At 42.2% G+C, this 22,413-nt stretch overlaps 1 protein-coding gene across 5 annotated transcripts in view; it reads right to left on the reverse strand.

Moving 5' to 3' along the window:
• Window positions 1-2,246: 2,246 nt before the first annotated feature.
• LAMP3 (lysosomal associated membrane protein 3) overlaps window positions 2,247-22,413 on the reverse strand; it is a 42,613-nt gene continuing 22,446 nt past the window's right edge. For 2 of the 5 annotated variants that reach the window (XM_055110727.2, XM_063602616.1), the window contains 3 exons: window positions 20,594-20,651; window positions 15,774-15,944; window positions 11,769-13,016 (listed from right to left, as the gene is read on the reverse strand). In XM_055110727.2, coding sequence (XP_054966702.1) covers window positions 12,877-13,016; window positions 15,774-15,944; window positions 20,594-20,651 — 369 coding nt within the window. In that variant the 3' untranslated portion in view covers window positions 11,769-12,876. Of the gene's footprint in view, window positions 4,258-11,768; window positions 13,017-15,773; window positions 15,945-19,751; window positions 19,854-20,593; window positions 20,652-22,413 lie in introns of those variants that run through there. The other 3 variants (XM_055110726.2, XM_055110725.2, XM_055110728.2) reach the window with 3 other exon arrangements.

Consider the following 22,413-nt stretch of genomic DNA (forward strand, 5'->3'; position numbering starts at 1 on the left):
TCTTAATATAAAACTAGTTAAGTTAAAAACAAAATAAAACATCTTTTTTTTTTTTGAGACAGAGTCTCACTCTGTTGCCCAGGCTGGAGGGCAGTGCTACGATCTTGGCTCACTGCAACCTCACCTCCCAGGTTCAAATGATTCTCCTGCCTCAGCCTCCCAGACAGCTGGGATTACAGGTGCCCACCACCATGCCTGGCTAATTTTTATATTTTTAGCAGAGATGGGGTTTCACAACATTGGCCAGGCTGGTCTCAAACTCCTGACCTCAGGTGATCCAACTGCCTCAGCCTCCCAAAGTGCTAGGGTTACAGGTGTGAGCCATGGCACCTGGCCTAAACATCTCTTATTTATGCCTGCCAACACTTAACCAAAATTGGCATCTCTTGGAGGCACTAAGGTGGGGTGAAGGGACTTGTTGATGAGCGAGGGGATGGAGTATTATAAAATGAAACTCTTTTTTCATTGGCAGAGATTCTTCTTCCATTCTTTTTATAGTTTATATTCCTTTTGCTTAGTGGGCAGAGGGAAACCTCACAGCAAATCATCCTAGAGAACCAAGTCCCGGGTCAGGAAGGAGTGGCTCATGTATTTGTGTCCTCAGACCTTCTTGGCCTTCAAGCTTAGAGCCCCAAACAGGAGTCCAGAGGGGGGATCTAGGACCTTACAAAGCAAGAAAAGTGTGAGAAGAACAAAGGTGGGGCAGATTGGGTAGGGGCTGGAGCCATCCTGGCTACTTTCTTTTAGGAAGGTGAAGCCGTGACGTCAGTGCTGTAGACCAATGGGTCAACACCAGACCCTGTGGTCAATGGACCTTCATCACCAGGGATTGGGAGGCTGTGCTCCTGAGGAGGTGCTACACCTGGGGCAGGGTTGGAAGCAGGCTGGAAAGGGCCTTGCTCTCAACATCCCTTGTATATGTTCCTATTAATCCACTTCTCTTAGTATATATACTGGAATTTATTTACTGAAATTCCCTCCAAAAAGTAAACCACGAATTCCACAATGTTCACCTTGACGGTAGGCACCTGAGGTAGGCAGCATCCACGCTGCCTCCAGGGGTTCCTCCCTCTCCTGGCGCTGTGGTTGGAAGGTGTCCCCCAAACCATATGTTGGAAACTTAATCTACAATGCAACAGTGTTGAGAAGCGGGACCTTTAAGAGGCAGTGGGGTCATGATGGCTCTGCCCTCATGGATGGATTAATGCTATTATTACAAGTGTGGGCCCCCCTCTTGCTCTCTCTTCTGTGTCCTCGCACCATGTGATGCCTTTTACCATGTTACAATGCAGCAAGAAGATGCACATCAGATTTGGCCCTTCCATCTTGGACTTCCCAGCCTCCAGAACCATGACCAAATCAACTTCTATTGCTTGTAAGTTATCAAAAAATCTGTGGTATTCTGTGATACTGGCACAGAATGGACTAAAATCTGATATTCAAGCCCTTGTGTAGTCCCCTTCCACAGTGTACCAGAGATGGTTTGTGTGAACCATAAACAGACACGCGATAGTATGTTTCTTCTGTGATTAGGTTATAAAAAATATGACGGCTTTCATCTTGGTCAGTCTCTCTCTCTCTCTTTTTTTTTGAGATGGAGTCTCGCTCTGTCGCCCAGGCTGGAGTGCAGTGGCAGGATCTCGGCTCACTGCAACCTCTGTCTCCCGGGATCAAGCGATTCTTCTGCCTCAGCCTCCCGAGTAGCTGGGACTACAGGTGCACACCACCATGCCCAGCTAATTTGTTTGTACTTTTAGTAGAGACGGAGTTTCACCATATTGGCCAGGTTGGTCTCAAACTCCTGACCTCGTGACCTGACTGCCTCGGCCTCCCAAAGTGCTGGGATTACAGGTGTCAGCCACCGCTCCCAGCCCTCTCTCTCTTTCTCTCAGATCACTATAGGTAACTAATATAGGACCTCTTATTTATCTCAGCTCCTACAAGAGTATCTGGCATTTAGCAAATCCTTATCAATGCTGATCAAATGAATGAATGAACAAACGTGGCGACATTTAAGTAAACTAGTAATGCAGTCAGTCTAAGCTAAGAGTTGAGACATTTCATATGTAACTTTAATGTGGTTTATCTTCTCAGGAATTCCTACCAAGTGATAATGTGGCAATGGAGAATAGAATGAAACAAATTATAGAAAGATGATTTAACTTATTGATCTGAGCAAAAACCTAAGATGATTGTAAACAAAATTTATACAGCACAAAAATGAATCATAAAAAATAAGTGACATGCACAAATCTCCAAAGTAAGTTTTTATTACAAAAACCTTTACTACAATTCAATGTTTTATTAAGACTAAAGTCAGGACCTTGCCAACTTACTGAGTCATAAGGAAACACATGAGGAAAGTCAACATGGTCTCTAGGCTGACTTGAATTATTCCTTGGCTAAGAATTCTAGGGTTATGTGGACTTTTCTGTTAACATCCTGACTTAGTTCCTTTCTTTAGCAGCAAAAAAACAGCAGGAATAAAATTCTTGGCAGGCTGCTCTACAGAATAAAGTGAACAATAGGAAATATGGATATGAAGTGCAGAAGCAGCAAGTTACCACAAGAGGGGGCTATACACTCAAGAAAGAACAGTTGGTTGGCGAAGTTTCTCTATTATCAAAAAAATTTAAAAATACTTTGTTTATTTGATGCCTTCATCTTTACAGCCCAGCTAAGCAATCCCATAAAAATGAGAAACTGACTAATGTTTTACAAAGCCCCTCAGTCTCCTTCCAGAGAGTGGAGGATTTATTAAGGATAGGCTATTTTGTTATCTGCAAAGCTCTCCTTTCATCTACCCTAATGTCTCATGATCCTGGATAAACCCATTTCCCCGTAAGGTAAGCGTATGCTGGTATGAGGTGTGAGCCTTCAGGCAGAGTGTGGTGTCATTGTTCTTGTAGGTAACTTGGTGTAGGGAGAAGACCAAAGACCTTGATGTCAGACCAACATGAATTCAAGCTCTGGCTCTGCCATCAGTTAGCCAGGTGACATCTAAGTGATTCAGTTCCCTTAAGTCTCAGTTTACTCATTCACCTATAAGTTGTGAGAATGAAATGAGGTATAGATAAAGTGCTTAGCCTAGACTCTGGCACTTTGTTAATAATTAAGGGCCATTATTATTGTCTCTTGCTTATTGTTTAGTTCTACCATCTGTAGCCACCTAATTCTTAGTCTAGCGATTCTGGAGCAGGAGTCATCAAGATAAAAAATATAAGCTGATTTGTTCTTTTTGTTGGTTTTACATAAAAAAACTTAGACAACCTGAGATATGTTGTTCTTTTTGATGATTAAAAAAAACATTTAAGGCCGGGCGCAATGGCTCATGCCTGTAATCCCAGCACTTTGGGAGGCTGAGGTGGGTGGATCACCTGAGGTCAAGAGTTCAAGACCAGTCTGGCCAACATGGTGAAACCCCGTCTATAATAAAAATACAAAAATTAGCCAGGCGTGGTAGTGTGTGCCTGTAATCCCAGCTACTCGGGAAGCTGAAGCAGGAGAATCACTTGAACCCGGGAGGCGGAGGTTGCCATAAGCCAAGATCGTGCCACTGTACTCCAGCCTGGGTGACAAGAGTGAAACTCCGTCTCAAAAAACAAAAACAAGAAATTTAAAGTGGAAAAGGAGTTAAGTGCTACACCAGGAATATGTATGTTACATGAAACCATAAAACACAGATAGTAAAAGCACTGAAAGTCCATTTGATAACAAAGCAAAGGCATTTTTTTTAAGATCAAGGGTAAAATAAAATCTTCAATGCAAACACAGTAGTATTAGTTACAATTGACCCTTGGTTTATAATTTGAAGGCTTATTCTACTTTACATATATTATGTTAATTCAACATATCTCAAATGTTGACTTTGAGTGGCTAAAATATTCTAAAGGAAACTAGAAAATAAACAGCTCACTATATCTTTCATAAAATAAACAAAAAGTATTTAGAAATTGATGTGCTGCCTGAACTTAAATCACACATGACTCACTTGGTTTGAATGGAAGATGGTGGTTTACATTGTTTGAAGGACCCACACTCTGAGGGAACTTCCCAACATCCATCCTGGAAGGGATGAAAGAGTTCTCTAAATTCCATTATTTTCATTCCCCCCGGGCAACAATTAGATTCTCTGGTATCCAGATGATTGACACCTTAGGTGGATTTTATAGACACCCATACCCATAAGGCAGAGACCAACCACGATGGCCCCAATCACAGGAAGCACAATTGTGTAGTCAGACGAGCACTCATCCACTAAGAGAGAAAACAAATACAATACAGTGGGTAAGGTTTGGTGATGCAGTCCAGAAAGCAGGCTAGAGGGGAAAGAAGATGAGCTTTGGCATCAAACAAAGCTTGACTTTTAACTCCACCATTAACTAGCTTTGTGTCCTTGGGCAGGTAATTTACCCTTGCAATTTCCTAATTTATAAAGTAAGCAAATAATATGTAAGACTGTCGGAAGATTAAATAACCATATTTTCTTAGTAATTAACATTCAATAATCATAATCCTCATTTCCTGAACTGAGCAAGAAGTCACTCCAGGCATACTCCCTGCTAAGTGGGATATGCTTACATAAAAGAGACCAGCCGGGTACAGTGGCTCACGCCTGTAATCCCAGCACTTTGGGAGGCCGAGGCGGGCGGATCATCTGATGTCATGAGTTTGAGACCAGCCTGACCAACATGGAGAAGCCCCATCTCTACTAAGAATACAAAATTAGCCGGGCATGGTGGCACATGCCTGTAATCCCAGCTACTCGGGAGGCTGAGGCAGAATTGCTTGAACCCAGGAGGCAGAGGTTGCGGTGAGCCGAGATCACACCATTGCACTCCAGCCTGGGCAACAAGAGCAAAACTCCATCCCTCAAAAAAAAAAAAAAAAAAAAAATACCATTTGTGTGACCAGTGACCAGATTACAGATGATCTCCTGAGAAACATGATTTTTATCCACTTTATAAAACATTTTTGTCACTCGTAAGGTTCTATTGTATTACTTTTAGCTAATATTAGAAAACAGACCAAATTATTTATGAGAGCTTAAAAGTGAGAGTTTACAAACTTATCAAGACTGTTTATTCTTTATACCATTAGAAAACGCTTACTCAATTCATTTAATGTAATTGATTGGGTCAGAGACTAATAAATCTCAACCGAGGAAAGACGGAGGGGTCTGGGGTAAAAGGGGAAGTTCATAGAATACTCTAATGAAGAGACTGGGAGAAAAGAGCAAATAAATGAAGAACCATGTCTTAGTCATTATAGCTAAAAAGATACATGTGTGAGGTCATTGTACGAACTAACACTGAAATTATGTCCTGAACCAAGGATCACCATCAACCCAATTCAGTGTACCTGAGATCTGAGAAAAAAAGGATCAGAAGAGGTCAGAGAAGACAGAGTGGCAATTAATTAAAGATTCCAGGAAAAAGAAAATTTGGACAAGAAAGAAACTGTGATTGTAGTACACTATTTGGCTTGACAGCAGACAATATTTATAAAACTATAATAATGTGTGCCTGAATACCTTACTGATTTACCCAAAAATAGTTGTGTAACCACAAATCTTTATGTGCTATAGCAGGAAGTCTAAAATGGATCAATTAGGAACTATCATGATAAGCTTTTTATTTTTTAGAGTTATGGAGATAGCAATCAGAAGAAGTTGTTAAAATTAGTTAAAAGTATCTTGTATCTTGGGGCAGGGAGGCAGAGGGACAGAGAAATGTTGCTTTCCATGATAAGACCTTTTGGAGTACACGAAACTTTGTTACTTATATATGTTTCTCTTTTTTTGCAGCCTGGAACTCCTGACTTCAAGCCATCCTCCCACCTCATCCTCTTGGGACTAGGGGTGTGTGCTACCATGCTGGGCCAATTTTTTATTTTTTAGAGATGGGGTCTTGCTATGTGGCCCAGGCTGGTTTCAAACTCCTGGGCTGAAGCAATCCTTGACTTCCCAAAGTGCTGGGATTACAGGCGTGAGCCACCACACTTGGCCTATATTTCTTAAACGAAAAAAGAACTTTGACAAGTTAAGGAATTAAAATGAGTGGGAAAAAATACAAAAAGTTAAAACAAAATGTAATGCACACACCTGTTGACCCAATAATTCCATCTCTAGGAAATTATCCCAAAGATATATTCATACACTATGCAAAGATATATTACAGCACTGTCCATTTTATGAGACAATTTAAATATACGTAAAAACTAAAATAGTATTCAGACAATAGAAAATAATATAGCCATGAAAAAGAATGTGGTAGGTCTCAGTGTTCTGTAACAGAAGTTCCGTAAGCTCCGTGAAGCATCATGTGAACCCAAACCCATGTGCTTGTGGGTCTGGTGTGAAAAGATACACCAAAAACTGGCAGGAGGACTGGGAAGGAAGTGGAGGGTAACTTTTACTCTCTCTTGTTAAGCTATTAAATTATTTAACATTGTTTAAACATTTCTAAAATGCAAAAGAGTACACAAAGAAAATGCAAAAGAGTACACAAAGAAAAGAAGTGACTGATCCAATCACCCCATTTCTTCTATTTGAATCAATCACTATAAACCTTTTTGGGCATGTGGTTCCTCTGTGAATGTATGTGTGTGTGTGTGTGTGTGTGCACACGTGTGCATGTGTGCAAACTCACGTGCATGCTTAAAGCAAAATCACTCTATTTTAAATAGTCTATTCTCATTATAAATAACTCATTATAAATAAATAAAATAATAGAGAAAGCACAAACAAAAAAGTAAAACCAATTACCCCAAGACCATCCACCAAGAAATGTCATTGCTAATATGGAGAAACATTATTTCAGGCCTCTTTCTTTAGAACTACAAGGATAGATAGGTTAGAAAAATAAATAGAAATACTTTTATTAAGATAGGATCATACAAGTACTATTTTATTACGTTTGTTAATTTCAATTTTACTTGTGTTTAATAGGATAAAAGAACTTGAAGGAATTATCACAAACCAATGTTTCTTTGTCATGGGAAATATTGGTTCATAAAGGGTCCCTTTAGAGTTCTAAAAAGAGATTATGAAGTATGCATTAAACAATTATGAAATACATTAAGAGGTTATGAAGTAAATTGGACTTGTGTTTGCTAAACTTCGTTTCCAGTTTAAACATTATCTATTGATACTGTTTTGAAAGAGTAGCACTAACAGATTCCCTTCCATCTCCCCTCTCTTCAACTCCCCCAATTTTTTTTTTGAGACAGGGTCTTGCTCTGTTGCCCAGGCTGGGGGGCAGTGGTGCGATCATAGCTCACTGAAGCCTCCAGCTCCTGAGGTCAGCCATCCTCCCACCTCAGCTTCTCAAGTAGCTAGTAGTACAGGCAAATGCCACCCCACTCAGCTACTTTTCAAATTTTTTGAAGAGATGGGGTCCTTACTATGTTGCTCAGGCTGGTCTTGAACTCCTGGCCTCAAGTGATCCTCCAACCTCAGCCTCCCAAAGTTTCAGGTGTGAGACACTGTGCCCAGACAACTCCAAATTTTGAATAGTTATGTCACTGTTTTTAACATTGTCTATGTTTTTTTTTCTTTTTTAAAAAGTAAACTGATTTTATTGTGAAATTCTCATAGATGGAAAATTAAATCAAACATTTATTCTGTCCATTTCATTTTATAATAACCTTATCACTGATTTTTGTACCATGCATTTCAATGGCCTGTTAAATGAAAAATGTTTTAAGAACTTTTAATTTTTGATGTTTTTAGCTTAAATTTTTTCATTAAGAAGCCCACAGTGCCAGCAGCCGCCCCCCAAGCCCTTGTGTGAACAACGTTTTGGTTGCTATTTCAACTTAAGGAAACAATCTTTGACCTTGATCCATTGTCCAGGTTTATGACACTTCAATTCTATTTGATAACTGTCATTCCTGTAGTCTTTAAAATGTGTTCTGACTGGCTGGGCACGGTGGCTCACGCCTGTAATCCCAGCACTTTGGGAGGCTGAGGCAGGTGGATCTCAAGGTCAGGAGATCAAGACCATTCTGGCTAACACGGTGAAACCCCGTCTCTACTAAAAATATGAAAAATAAAATAAAATAAAAAAATAACCAGGTGTGGTGGCAGGCGCCTGTAGTCCCAGTTACTTGGGAGGCTGAGGCAGGAGAATGGCATGAACCTGGGAGGTGGAGCTTGCAGTGAGCCGAGATCACACCACTGCACTCCAGTGTGGGAGACAGAGCGAGACTCCGTCTCAAAAAAAAAAAAAAATGTGTTCTGATGATTTAACACTGTCATATGATTTGAAAAGTCAAAATAATACAAGATGCTGTGCATTGAGAAGTTTCACTTCCACCCTTGCCCCTTCCTCTTAGTTCTCCCTGTCCCCATTAGATGATTCCTTTCCTTAGTTCTTGTTTATATTTCTGATGTTTCTTTGTGCAGCTAGAACAATAATGAATATACTATTATGCACTACGCTTTTTTGATATAACATATTTTGGAACTCTTTCCTTAAACATACATAGCATCCTCATTCTTCTTGTAGCTGTATAGGATTCCATTGTGGGATGAATCACAGTTTTAAAATCTGGCCCCTATTGATGGACCCTTGGCTTGTTTTCATTTTTTTGCTATTATAAATAATGTTGTAATGAATAACCATGTACAAATATCATTTCATATATGTGAAGGTGTGTTTGTGTTCCCAGGCCCATAATTGTTTAGTATGTTTTATATATAAATGGATCAACATCCTCCCATCTCAGCCTTCCAAGTAGTTTGGGACTACAGTCATGTGCCACCACGCCCAGCTAATTTTTGTATTTTTTGTAGAGATGGGGTTTCGCCATGTTGCCCAGGCTGGTCTTAAACTCCTGGGCTCAAGCAATCCTCCTGCCTCAGCCTCCCAAAGAGTTGGGATGATAGGTGTGAGCCACTACACCAGGCCTACTGTGACTTTTCTATTCCTAAAGGCTGTTTATTTCCTTGTTTATATTGCGACTCATTTCCTCTCTTGGTGAATTTCATTGTCAACAAATATTTTTTTTATAAGGGCTTATTTGTGTTGCATCCTTTGAATTATTTCATGTTTAAGAATATCTGCCTGGCGACAGAGCAAGACTCTGTCTCAAAACAAACAAACAAACAAACAAAAGAATATCTGCCTATTGTCTTTATACTTCATATTTTTGGGTCACACTTTCTTTTTCTTAGATCATTGTAGAAATTATTTGCTGGCTTTAAATGTTGTCAAGAAATTGGAGGTCAACTTTAACTTTCCCTTTTTATAGCTGATTTTATTTTATTTTCCATAAAGGCCTAAAGACTTCTTCATGTTTGAAGTTTTATAGCTTGTTTCCAATATGTCCCAGTGTTAAACTTTTGGTATCAATTCTTTTTTGGGACATGCTGTTTTAATCCCAACTTCAACTATTTATCTCAAGGAAATTTCCTTAAATCTTCAAATATATCTTCATTCTATTTTTGAGGTCTATACGTCAGAGGCACCAATTATACTTATGTTGGATGGGCTGAATAGCTTCTATATCTAGTAGCTTCCCTGTAATGCTTTAATCATAAGGTTTATCTGTATTACCTGTAATGATCTCAGTCATTCTCTCTATGAAAATAATATAATTTCCTCCCTATTTATTCTGCCTCTGACTGTTTCTATACATTATGCAGTGTATTGCTTTGACACTCATCTTGTTTTCTTACTCTTTCATTTTAACATCTTATCTTTAAACTCTGATTACCTGGAATTCACATTAAGTGATTCTCAGCATCAAGCAATTGTCAGGAATTTCTTTCTGTTCCTTGAATTATGTTTTCTTTGTATTTTACTATTTTCATTTCTAACTTTCTGTTATGGACTAAATTGTATCCCCTCCCTGCCCCGAAATTTACATGGTGAAGCCCTAACTTCCAGGACCACAGAACATGTATTAGGACACAGGGTCTTTCAAGAAGTCAGTAAGTTAAAATGAGGTCATTAGGGTGGGCCTCTATCCAATATGAATGGTATCCTTACACAAAGAGGACATATGGATACAGACAGGTACAGAGGGAAGACCATGTGAAGACACAGGCCATCTACAGCCAAGGAGAGAAGTTTCAGAAAAACCAATGCTGCTGAGACCTTGACCTTGAATTTCTAGCCTCCAGAACTGTGAGAATATACATTTCTGTTATTTAAGGCATCCAGACTGTGGTATGTTACTAAGACAGTCTTAGCAAACTAATACACCCTCACTCCTTTTTTTTTTGAGACGGAGTTTCGCTCTGTCACCCAGGCTGGAGTACAGTGGTGCCATCTTGGCTCACTGCAAGCTCTGCCTCCCAGGTTGACACCATTCTCCTGCCTCAGCCTCCCGAGTAGCTGGGACTACATGCACCTGCCACCACGCCTGGCTAATTTTTTGTGTTTTTAGTAGAAACGGGGTTTCACCATGTTAGCTAGGATGGTCTTGATCTCCTGACCTCATGATCCGCCCGCCTCGGCCTCCCAAAGTGCTGGGATTACAGGCGTGAGCCACCGTGCCTGGCCTCACTCCTTTTCTTAATTTAATTTCAAACTATTCTTATTTTGCTGCAGTATTTTGGCACAGTGGCCATGCAGTTTGTTTTCATCTTGCTCATGCTTGAGCGTGGCAGTCGAGATACTCCATTTCCTATGATGCCGTTTGGGTGAATTATGGTCTTTCTTTCCATTGCATCTGAGATCAGTTAATGTTTCCCTTTGGGTTAGATATTTGGATTCTATTCTCTTTTTTGTAGCATGGAAACTAGCTGCAGCCTGGAGCGATCGTCTGCTTTGGGGTTTCTTCCCCAGTTCGCCTCCGTCTGTCCCTACCTTTACTCTTCCCAGTCTTCCTGGGAGCCATTTTCACTACCCTAGGTTGGAAAAGGAAGAAAATAAAGCAACCCACTCTTTTTTTTTTCCTCCAGGTTTAGTAATGGAGGAGTTCACAGAATTTTTTTCCCTCTCATCACAGGCTTCTTAGGGTGAATGTGTGTGTGGTTAGGAGGGGAGGCAGGTGAGGAGCCCAGCTCCACTGCCCCCTCTGCTCTCCACCTGGAAAGTGGGCAGGACTGTGAGTAAATTACACATCCAAGCGTTTATTTACTGGCCATTCCAATGAAACCTTTGCTTTTTGTGGTTACCAGAATGCTAATTCAAATTAATTCTAAAAATAATCAGTACTGGGGTCGGGGGAATAGATAGCAGGAGTCCAAGCAGTGGCCATCATCCAAAAGAACTCACTGAAGAAGGTAGGGAGGAAAATTAAATTTAAGTGGTCATATCCCTCTATACTTGATTTTAAATTCTGCTTCTTGTTTCATCTGCTAGGGGAGAAATTTCCACATGCTAGAAGGTAAATCTTACATTAATCATTCTGCAGAAGAGTGAGTGGCCGGTGAATAAACACCTTGTCCTCTGCCCTACAGAACTTTCGAGTGCCCTTAACACTGGACACAGGGGAGCCTGGAGCAGGTGCCAGTTTGAAGGAGGAGGTGGAAGGAGATCACAGCTCTCCAAAGCCAAGCTCTTGCTGTTAAGCCCGAGTCTCTTTGGGGAACTCCCGGGTCCTCATATCAGATTGTCATCAACATCTGTTTTAAGAGGGAAACAGACATTTCCTGACACTCTGGATGTCTTCAGGGGCTCTTAGTGCTCTTTTGAAGCTGCGGTGTGCCCTCCCCACAGCCCCAATTCTAAGAAAACAAGGAGAGCAAAAATGCCTCCTGGGAGAGTCAGTACATTTCCTAAGTAGGCAGTAGTTTTAGAGTTGTTGCCAAATTTCATAAATGTCATGTTAAAAATAATGAATGGCACCTCTGGAAAATTTGGAAAAACAAGAAAACTTCCAGTCAGTAGAATCAATTAAGAACATTCCTCTCCTTTTTCTCTGAATGAAAAACCCCCATCAATGTAATAGGAAACCATGAATAACATCCTAAGCCATATTTTAATAGAATTTTCCCCTCAGATATCAACCGTCCCCCATCAGGAATGTACTGCTTTTGGTGAATGTTTGCGTAAAAGGGAAGTGAGTGATCCTCCAGGCAGGTCTACCTCTTCCTGCTTGCCATTCCATATTGTCTCCCTGCTCTGTCTCCCTCCTGTCCTGCAATGGTCCAAATGGACACATTTACAAGAATAAAACAACATCAAAGAAAAGCCGACAAACCCGGAAAAAAGTAGCTAAGAAGGCAGACAACACATGAAATTGAAGCAACTGAAGGGCTAACATTTATTGAGCCCCTCCTTTTTTGCCATGATCTTTGATATGTGCTTTAAATTAAAAAAGTGAAATAGGCAGTTTCCTAATTTTTTAAACTGATAATACATTACAATAGAGTAGGATGTGTTTTTTTTTTTAAATAATAGCATATTAAGATCATCTATAATTTAAGTAAACCAAATTTGGGTGAAATCCAGGAGTTTAAAATCATTTTGTAATCAACTTTGAAATGCATTGGTTTTTTTAAAGTAATGTTTTTAAAAACTGAAAATCAGGACTCTTGAAAATGTATAAGAAAAATCAGTTAATTTGTAAATGTCTTCTTCCCCACAATTCTCCCTCTGGGTTTTTGCTTTCTCCCTTCTCACAAGCACCCCGCTCATGTCTCTGCCTATTGCCCCTAATTCTGGAAGCCAGCACTGGTATATTCAGGTATGGCAGAGGGCATCAAGCACACCTGGCATGGCCTCCCCAGAGCAACAGGAGGAAGTAGGGGAGGTGCTGTTTCCCAGCACTGCGGTAGCCCTTTGGTGGAAAGTTAGGTTTCCTAATCAGCTCAGGAGGCTGCAACAGGCAACGAGACAGGTCAATCCTTTCACTTCAGGCTGAATATGATGCTGGAATTCCCAAGACCTTAACTTTGCACATTTTGAAGAAAGTGGGGCTTTACATGCGTTCATATCCTCTACTGGGCCTCTTTCTGGCCACCAGACATGCGGTTAGCAAAATGACAAGCAGTCCTGTGATACTCAGGCCCATGGCCACAGGGATTTCTCTCCTGTTTCTGTCACTGAAGCATTCATCCGCTGTAATTGAAGTCAGAGTAACAAGTGTTACAGACTGGCCACAAATGCTGGGAAGTGGCACTGCCACATCTGCCTCAGCTTTGGAGAAAAGAAGACAGAGGGGGAAGATGGAGCTGTTGGGGCTCAGACAACAGTGGGTGAAAACGAGAGGGAAAGGGTCAATACAGTGGATCTGACACGTGTAGCACTGGTAATTAGTTAGGGAGCTTATTAAATTGCAGATGCCCAGACACATGCCCAAGAAATGATAATTCAGTGGGTCTGAGCTGAGGCCAGGGGAATTCTGATGCTGCTTCCAGGCAGATCCAACTTTGAGAAAATGCTAGTTTGGCCTAGAGGGTTGTGATCAGAGTTATGTCTTGACTCTGAAACTAGAGTAATTCCCGGAGCCATATTCTCCAACTCTAGTAATAGTTTGAGACAGAGTCTCACTGTGTCACCCAGGCCAGAATGCAGTCACACAATCTCGGCTCACTGCAACCTCCGCCTCCTGATTTCAAGTGATTTTTATCCCTTAGCCTCCCGAGTAGCTGGGATTACAGAAATGTACCACCATGCCGGGCTAGTTTTTTGTATGTTTAGTAGAGATGGGGCTTTGCTATGTTGGCCAGGCTGGTCTCAAAGTCCTGGCCTCAAGTGATCCACCTGCCTTGGCCTCCCAAAGTGCTGGGATTACAGGAGTCAGCCAACACGCCCAGTCCTAACTCTGTTTCTTACAGGGGCTGCTCAGATAGCTTGGGGCTCCTAAATCAGCATAATAAACAGCAAAAGAAAAGGACAGCAAAAACCCTAAAACTCAATAAACAAAACACAATGTTTGCAGGCTCCAGGATTTTAGGGAGGAGGAGATTTTAGGAGTCAGGAGTCTACTGTTTGGGATGACCATTATCTTTTACAAGGCTCAGCTTTGACACTTGCTGGATTCCTCTCCAGTTCTTCGATCCCCTGTTTAAAAATCGCCTATCACTCAAGACTTCTTTAGTCCACCCTCTCATCACCAATGCTGTCAGTCACAACTTCCTCTGGGCTCCCATAACCCTTTGCACATGTGTCTTTTAAACACCATATGGTATGGTAACTTGCTCCTCTTTTCCCCCTTCTCTTACTCTCTAGTAGAAAATCCTATTTACAGAATGACATACCTCTTCACATTTGAGCATCTTTAGTGAAATTTGAAGTGCAAAGACTAAGAAGATGGCGTTGAGTTGATAGGGTGACAGTGGGAGAACAAGGGGAACATTTTGGAAGTGGAATTGTTAGGGCTTTGTGACTATTTGTATGAGAGGGTGCTTGAGGGACAGGAGTTAAGGAGAACTCTGAAGTCTGTTGTTTGGAAAACTATCCAATTAATGATGGTTTTAAGAATAAAAAAATGTAAAGACAAGCGAGCTTTTCTATGCATCCCTGTGAACACTGGCGTGCACTGCTGAAAGGTTTTATTTCCTACCTCTGCCACTAAGAGGTTTCCCAGACCTGATCACTTCCTGCTTCATAGAGGTTCTGAAGAGGAAGAAGGGCAAGTGTGTACCTTTTTTTAAGATCACACGATTACAGAAGTTTTTCAAACCTTCATAATGATTGTAAAAGAAAGAAAGAGTTTTCCAACACTAGCAGTTTTGAGAGTGGATGACAAATGGGGCCAACCTCTACTGGCAAATTTTCATATGACTGTGGGACTCCGACAAAGCCTACAGAAACCAGAGGACCCAAGGCAAGCAATGCCCAGTCCTTCCTCTGCCAAATGCTTCCCACTGAGTACATGAGGAGAAGTTTTCTGCTACACACATCTGCAATTTCATGATGGAACCCGAAGCAAAATCAGATTCATATTGTAGACATTTAAAATACGGCTAAACTTCTAGCTAAATCTATTTTTGATAACTGGGAAGTACTCATCACATTTTTTAGTTATTATGAGAGGGATGTTTTAGAAATTGAAGTACATGACCCTCCTGGTCATATGTAGAAATCCTCGTAACACTGTTTTCCTGGAAGGGAGAAGAGGGCTTTTTCTGGCATATGACTCTCCTGGTCATAGGCAGAAATCCTTATAACAATGTGTTCCTGGAAGGGAGAAGAGGGCTTTTCTGGAAAGTCACCCTGGTCTGCTGTTGGCCCTTGCCCAGGGACCTGTTTTCCTCCAGGGCAGTCATCAGGCAAGCTCTGCCTGCGATGGTCAGAACTCAAGGCAGAAGTTAGAGGGAAACTAAAACTGACTATGAGGAAACACTGTTGGGTGCGACAGCTTATAACTGGAGACGAGGGGCTCCAACAGCTTGTAATTGAGATGAGGGGGTCCAACAGAGTTTCCTTCTATTTTGAATTGCTGCATCTTGCTCTTTTCCCTCTGCAGGTGGGGAAGAAACTATTCTGAAATCTTGATTTTAGACATTACTGATACTCAGGATCTTTAAAGTGTTCTCCAAACATATCTGAATGTACACCCAACAGGACATAAAGGGAAGTCGCAGGTGGTATTTCTGTTGTTTTGATTGAGCGCGTGAGTGTTTAAATGAGTAAGAATGTGCGTGAGTCGAAGAGAGTGCAACCCGCTGCGGGACAGCCGTGACTGGGTGGGTGCAGGTGCCTGATTCTGAGGTGGCCAGAGGAGCCTGGCCCTGTGAGCTATGTGGAATCACACCATCCCAGGAAGCTCATGAGATGCTTGCTCCTTCGACAGCTGCAGACAGAAAACACTTTGGATCTACCCTGGGGTCTCTAAAGTGTATGTTTCCACCTGATCGACCCTTAACTTACCATTTCCAAAGTGGTCATCTTCAAAATCAAAGGCTTGAAGTTGGACATTGGTTGTTTTCAGCTGCAGGTGGGCTGACAGCTGGAGGCTCTGTTCACTCACGCACTTGAAGGAATGCCCGACTGCTGTCTGAAACATCACCACCGCATGTTTGATTCCTTGGTAAATTGTCTCTGAAAAGGTGACAGATAGATGCATAAGAGTCCTGAGAGGTAACCGCTGAGCTCCAGCTGTGGCCAGGCTGCCTGTGCACAGCTAAATGGCCTTCCTTCCTTCCGAGGGGCTTTCTGGGGGTCCTGCCACCTTCTCCCCATGAAAAAACACCCTGGTGCGGTTTGGAGACTTTTTCAGCTGCTCTGTTTGGGGTATAAGGGAGACACCTCACATAAACTGGAATGCGCAAACAATGAAATGAGAACTTTTGAGAATGTGTTCTTTGGTTACTTTAAATCATTGGGGACAGAGTGGGTGGGAACTAGTCAGTACTTGGGTGCTACAGAGAGGTGCCTCCAAAATTTTAGAGATAAAAGAAGATTGCTTTCTGAGACTTAGAAAGTCACAGAACCCTTAATGAATCAGTGAAGGGACACGCAGTCAGCAAATGCTTATCACCAGGCTGAATGTATTAGATGAGCAGGGTCAAGAACTCATTAGGGGCCAGGCGCGGTGGCTCATGCCTGTAATCCCAGCACTTTGGGAGGCCGAGGCGGTCAGATCACCTGAGGTCGGGAGTTCGAGACCAGCCTGACCAACATGGAGAAACCCCATCTCTACTAAGAATACAAAATTAGCTGGGCGCGGTGGCACATGCCTGTAATCCCAGCTACTCGGGAGGCTGAGGCAGGAGAATTGCTTGAACCCAGGAGGTGGAGGTTGTGTTGAGCCGAGATTGTGCCATTGCACTCCAGCCTGGGCAACAACAGTGAAACTCCATTTCAGAAAAAAAAAAAAAACTCATTAGGAGGGGTTGTTGCATCCATCCACAGAAACAGAGAGAAGGGAGAAGCCCATCTCTTCCCTTCTGATCGCCACCTGGGGAGAGAAACCTGCCCAAGGACTGGCCCTCTCTTATGAAAGGTACACCCTGTTCAAGGAAGTGGAGGCTTCAAGGCAGATGAAGTTAAACATTTTAATCATTGAGGCCAGGCATGGTGGCACACACCTGTGGTCCCAAGTACTTGGGAGGCTGAGGTGGGAGGATCATTTGAGCCCAGGAGTTCGAGATTGCAGTGACCTATGATCATGCCACCGCACTCCAGCCTGGGACACAGAGCAAGAATGTCTCTAAAATAAATAAATAAATAAATAGGCCGGGCATGATGGTTCATGCCTGTAATCCCAGCACTTTGGGAGGCTGAGGCAGGCAGATCACTTGAGGTCTGGAGTTTGAGACCAGCCTGGCCAATGTGGTGAAACCCTGTCTCTACTAAAAATACAAAAATTAGCCGGGCATGGAGGTGGGCGCATGCAATCCCAGCTACTCAGGGAGGCTGAGGCAGGAGAATCTCTTGAATCCGAGGGGTGGAGGTTGCAGTAAGGTGAGATCGTGCCACTGCACTTCAGCCTGGGCAACAGAGCCACGCTCAGTCTCAAAAATAAATAAATAATAATAATAAAAGAAAAATAATTAATCATACAATGAACTCCATTTTCTCTAATTCCATGCTTGCTAAGCACCCTTCTGACTATACTGTAGCTTCTTGAATGGTAGAAATTTCACTGGCCAGAGGACCCAACTCTCTGGTCTGCTTAGTAGTTACAGTAAGGAATAGTCCCACGATGAATTAACAAGGTGGCATTAATGCCAGCATCTGTACATGCAAATGCCCTACACAATGTACTGAATTCTCTGTGTACACTGCCGGGTCACGTGTTATATCCTGGGTAGTCTGCTACTACCATCCCCACTAACATTACAACTGTCACTACCGTAATTACAACTGATTACTATTCTTAATACCCCCACTAACATGAAAATCATCATTACTGTGACTCCTTGAGTTCCTGCTCAGCCATTAGGATCAAGACCTAGAATTGATTTTCCCACACCCTCAGCTTTAAATTAATTTTTGATCAGACTTCCCCTTCCCCCCACCTTTTTTTTTTTTTTTTTTTGAGACAGAGTCTCACTCTGTCGCCCAGGCTGGAGTGCAGTGGTGAGATCTTGGCTCACTGCAACCTCTGCCTCCCGGGTTCAAGCAATTCTCCTGCCTCAGACTCCTGAGTAGCTGGAATTATAGGTGCCCGCCACCACGCTGGGCTACTTTTTTTTATATTTCTAGTAGAGACAGGATTTTGCCATGTTGGCCAGGCTGGTCTTGAATCCCTGACCTCAGGTGATCTGCCCGCCTCAGCCTCCCAAAGTGCTGGTATTACAGGCGTGAACCACTGCACCCGGACTCCCCTACCTCTTGAGAGATTTCTATTCTATTGCTGGCTAAAATCTGGTCCATATCTAGTGATAACATTAGCTAATTTATGTTAGCACTCACAATATTTATTCTCTATCCTAAGTGAGGAGACAGATCTAAGTGAATTAACATATATGAAAATGAGTTGTCAACTATGCTATCTTACTTACATTTAACAATCATTGGCAAATCCCCCTGAACATATCAATACAATGTAGCTGATATTTTAAGTAGACATTACTCCACATTTTCATTTCTTGGCAAGTTTCTTTGGCATAAATTCCTTAATTGGTAAAATAATGTTTAAGCTAGTCAAAGGATAGAGCTTTGAAAAGGGGAAAACAGACATGAAAACTCTTAGTACGGTACCTGGCACAGGGGGATACAAACAAATAAAGGTTATTTAACTTTCCAGGGAAACATTTGAGGCCTCTGAGAGACATCTTGTGTGAGTGGGAGCTTTGCTTCTCACACGAGAAGTGAATACTGTAGGAGTTCTCTGAATTTCCCCCACTACTCCACACAACAACCAAAGTGAACCTTTATAAATGTAAATCTGAGGTATCATTTTCTTCTCTCCCCTAGACCCCTCGGTGGCATCCTTTCACACTTTAGAATAAAGTCCAAAGTCCTGACCCTTGCCTTGCCACTGGCTCTGCATGCCCTGGCCTGGCTGGCTGTCCCTCGACCTCACCTGCTGCTTATTCTCTCTCCGGGCACACTGGCACTCTGCAGGTCCTTGAACACATTAGCCAGCTCACCCCTTAGGGCCTGTGCATCTGTTCTTCCTGCCATCTGGAAAGGGCTTCCCTAGGCCCAGATACCCCCAAAGAGCTGAATCTCTCTGCTCAAACTTCACGTCTTCAGAGAGGGCCTTTCTCCCCTGAAGGCTTCCCTAATGTCCCACCTAAAATAGCTTTCGATTCCTCTCCACTCCTCCTGCTTGTGTTTGTTCATAGAATTTATCACTACTGGGCCAGGTGCAGTGGTTCACACCTATAATCCCAGCACTTTGGGAGGCCAAGGTGCGTGGATCACTTGAGGTCAGGTGTTTGAAACCAGCCTGACCAACGTGGAGAAACCCCGTCTCTACTAAAAATACAAAAATTAGCCGGGCGTGGTGACAGGTGCCTGTAATCCCAGCTACTGAGAAGCCTGATGCAGGAGAATCGCTTGAATTTGGGAGGCAGAGATTGCAGTGAGCTGAGACCAAGCCACTGTACTCCAGCCTGGGCAACAGAGTGAGACTGTCTCAAAAAAAAAAAAAAAAAAAAAAAGAACTTATCACTACTTAACAGAGCACAGGAGTCCCCCTTATCCTTGGGGGATACATCCCAAGACCCCCAGCGTACCAGTGTATGCCTGAAGCCATGGATAGTACTGAACTCTAGATATACTGTTTTTTCCTGCATATACATATATACCTGTGATGAAGTTTAATGTATAAACTGGTCACAGTAAGATATCACAAACAATAACTAATGATAACATAGAAAAATTGTCACACTATAAAAAAGTGATGTGCATGTGAGCTCTCTCTCTCAGAAACTCTAACTGTACTGTACTCACCTGTTTTCGCACCATGAAAAGTGAAACCGCGAATAAGGTCGGGGGGCGGTACTGTATTATCATTTAATGTGTTGTTGTCCTCTTCCTCTTCTAGAATGTAAACTTCATGAGGGTAAGAACTATTAGTTTGAAAAATTATGGATCCCCAGTGCCTAATACAGGGCTTGGCACCTAGCAGGCACTAACTACATTTTAGTAGAATGAATGTATGATTCCCAGAGTATAGAATAAGCTGCACTATCGACAGCAAATCTGTCAAAAAGCCACTAAACTCTTTATTGTCACCAATCATGATCTCTGACGTAATCTAGTCCAGCCTCCTTTATGAGCAGATGGGCAAATTACAGCACACAGAGGCGTAGTAAAGTCCCCCAAAACCACATTGCTGGCTGCTTTCTCAGTCTGTTCCTTAGAAGCAGCATCGGCCGGGTGCAGTGGCTCACGCCTGTAATCCCAGCACTGTGTGAGACTGAGGTGGGTGGATCGCCTGAGGTCAGGAGTTTGAGACCAGTCTCGCCAATGTGGTGAAATCCCATCTCTACTAAAAATACAAAAATTAGCTGGGTGTGGTGGCACACGCCTGTAATCCCAGCTACTTGGGAGGCTGAGACAAGATAATCGCTTGAACACGGGAGGCAGAGGTTGCAGGAAGCCGAGCGAGATCGTGCCACTACACTCCAGCCTGGGAAACAGAGCAAGACTCCATCTCAAAAAAAAAAAAAAAAAAAAAAAAAAAAAAAAAAAGCAGCATCAAACATGAGCAGATTCAATGGGATGAAAGGTGAGCTAACCAACAGAAACAGCGTCATGGCTGGTAGAATGGGCATTCTGTAATTACTAACCTGGATCTGAGACGGTCAAATAGGCTCCCACTTCACTGATATAATATGATTCTTCATCCTGTAAAACAGTAGGGTGTTAACCTTTGGGTTATCTCTACTCATATGTTTACAATCTTGGTTTACAAACTTTGTTTAGGATTCCAGCTATTAAATCTGGATATAAGGGCTGGGGAGTTACTTGGTACTGGGTCATAATTGTGTATGAAAATTCCAAAAAAGTAAACATACCACAAATAAATAAATAATAACTAACAGTTTTCCCCTGGCCCCAAATTTCCCTACTGCATACTAGTTGCTAGGGCCTGATGTTCAAATTCCACCAGTACAATTTGAGTCCCTTCGGTTGGGCCAAATTTCTCCCTGTTAAAATGCAAGTCCATTGGGAAGGTGGAGGAGCAGGAGCATATATTAAGCGTTTACTAGCAATTAATATCTAAGGGTAGGAATTCTTATCCTGAGACCACTCATCCTTTCCTTTTAGTTTTAAGACCTTCCATCTGGCTTAGAAGGCTCATCCTTAAGGATACCATGGGAGGACCTCCCGGGGTCCATAAACCCTCTGGGAAAAACAATGTATACAAAATGGTGTGTACATGTTCTTATGTAGGGTGTGAATGGCTTTACACAGATTAATGGGTCTATGTCTTCAAAATGGCTAAATGGGGCCAGTGGGAGGGATTATGGGAAGACATGCCTTACCCTGAGATCCCTGGGTATTCTCTAGAAGAGAACCCCAAGCGGTTGTATTTAAAACCTAAAGCAGCACCCCCACATTTCACCTAGGAATTATCTTTCCAGGAAAACAAAAACAAACTACAAAACAGCCCTATAAAAACAAAGGGTCTGAAACCTTCTAGGGAACTGAATTGGGGTGTAGAAGGGTAAGTTGAAAAGGGAGTTTCTATTTTTTAATTGAGGTGATCCACAGTGTTCTCGGTTTTAAACATTCCTTAGAAAACCATTTACAAGTTAAGAGATGCAAAAATGGCAGAGCAACCCAAATCAGAACCTGAAATTGAATTACTTTTAGAGGTTTCAAATATAGTCATTAGAGAAACTTAACAATACTAATCTTGACCACATTATAGCTCATTTGTGTATTAGTGGATAAAATGTTGATTCATTACACAATAAAAGGGTTCCATAAATAGGAACTGTTTTAGTAAGGTCATTGATACTGATACACTGAGCTCTAGATCCTACAATTCATTGAATAGCACCTACCACACAATAGCTTCTTACCCCGTGTTAGGCACTGTCGCAGGCACTTCCAAGCACTTGCCTTATTTAATCCTCACAATAATCATGAGAGAAAATGAGGCTGGGTGACTTGCTCCAGGTCACAGCCCTAAGAGGTGGCAGGGGAAGATATGACCTCCAGCTCTGCCTGCCTCAAGTCTAGCCTTTAACGTCTCTTTCATACCCACTCCACGCCAGGGATTGTTCTTGGTCCTGGGAGAGGACCTGGTTGCCTCCGTCAAGGTGCTCAGTCTCTTGGTTCTTGAAGGCAAGTTGAACAGTGCCCTTAGACCATCCATTTGCTTTAGGGAGAAACATCTCTTTTAAAAAGAGACCATCTTTGTGTTGCTTTAATATACCATTTATTTGGGGCATTTTTAAAATTTGGAGCCTCTTTTAATATAAGAGAGACTTATATTTCAGGGTCCACAGTCCAGGTTACAAGACCCCCGCCCCATCCCTAAGGGCAAAGAGCATCCATCGAAGGGTTTTAAGCAGGGCAGTGACATGAGCATAGCTTTGTTTTTGTAAATGGCTCGGGCTGCACTGTGAGATTGATTTGAGGAGCAGCAGAATAGTGA

Source organism: Pan paniscus, chromosome 2 (assembly GCF_029289425.2).
Source record: "Pan paniscus chromosome 2, NHGRI_mPanPan1-v2.0_pri, whole genome shotgun sequence".
NCBI classification, from domain to species: domain Eukaryota; kingdom Metazoa; phylum Chordata; class Mammalia; order Primates; family Hominidae; genus Pan; species Pan paniscus.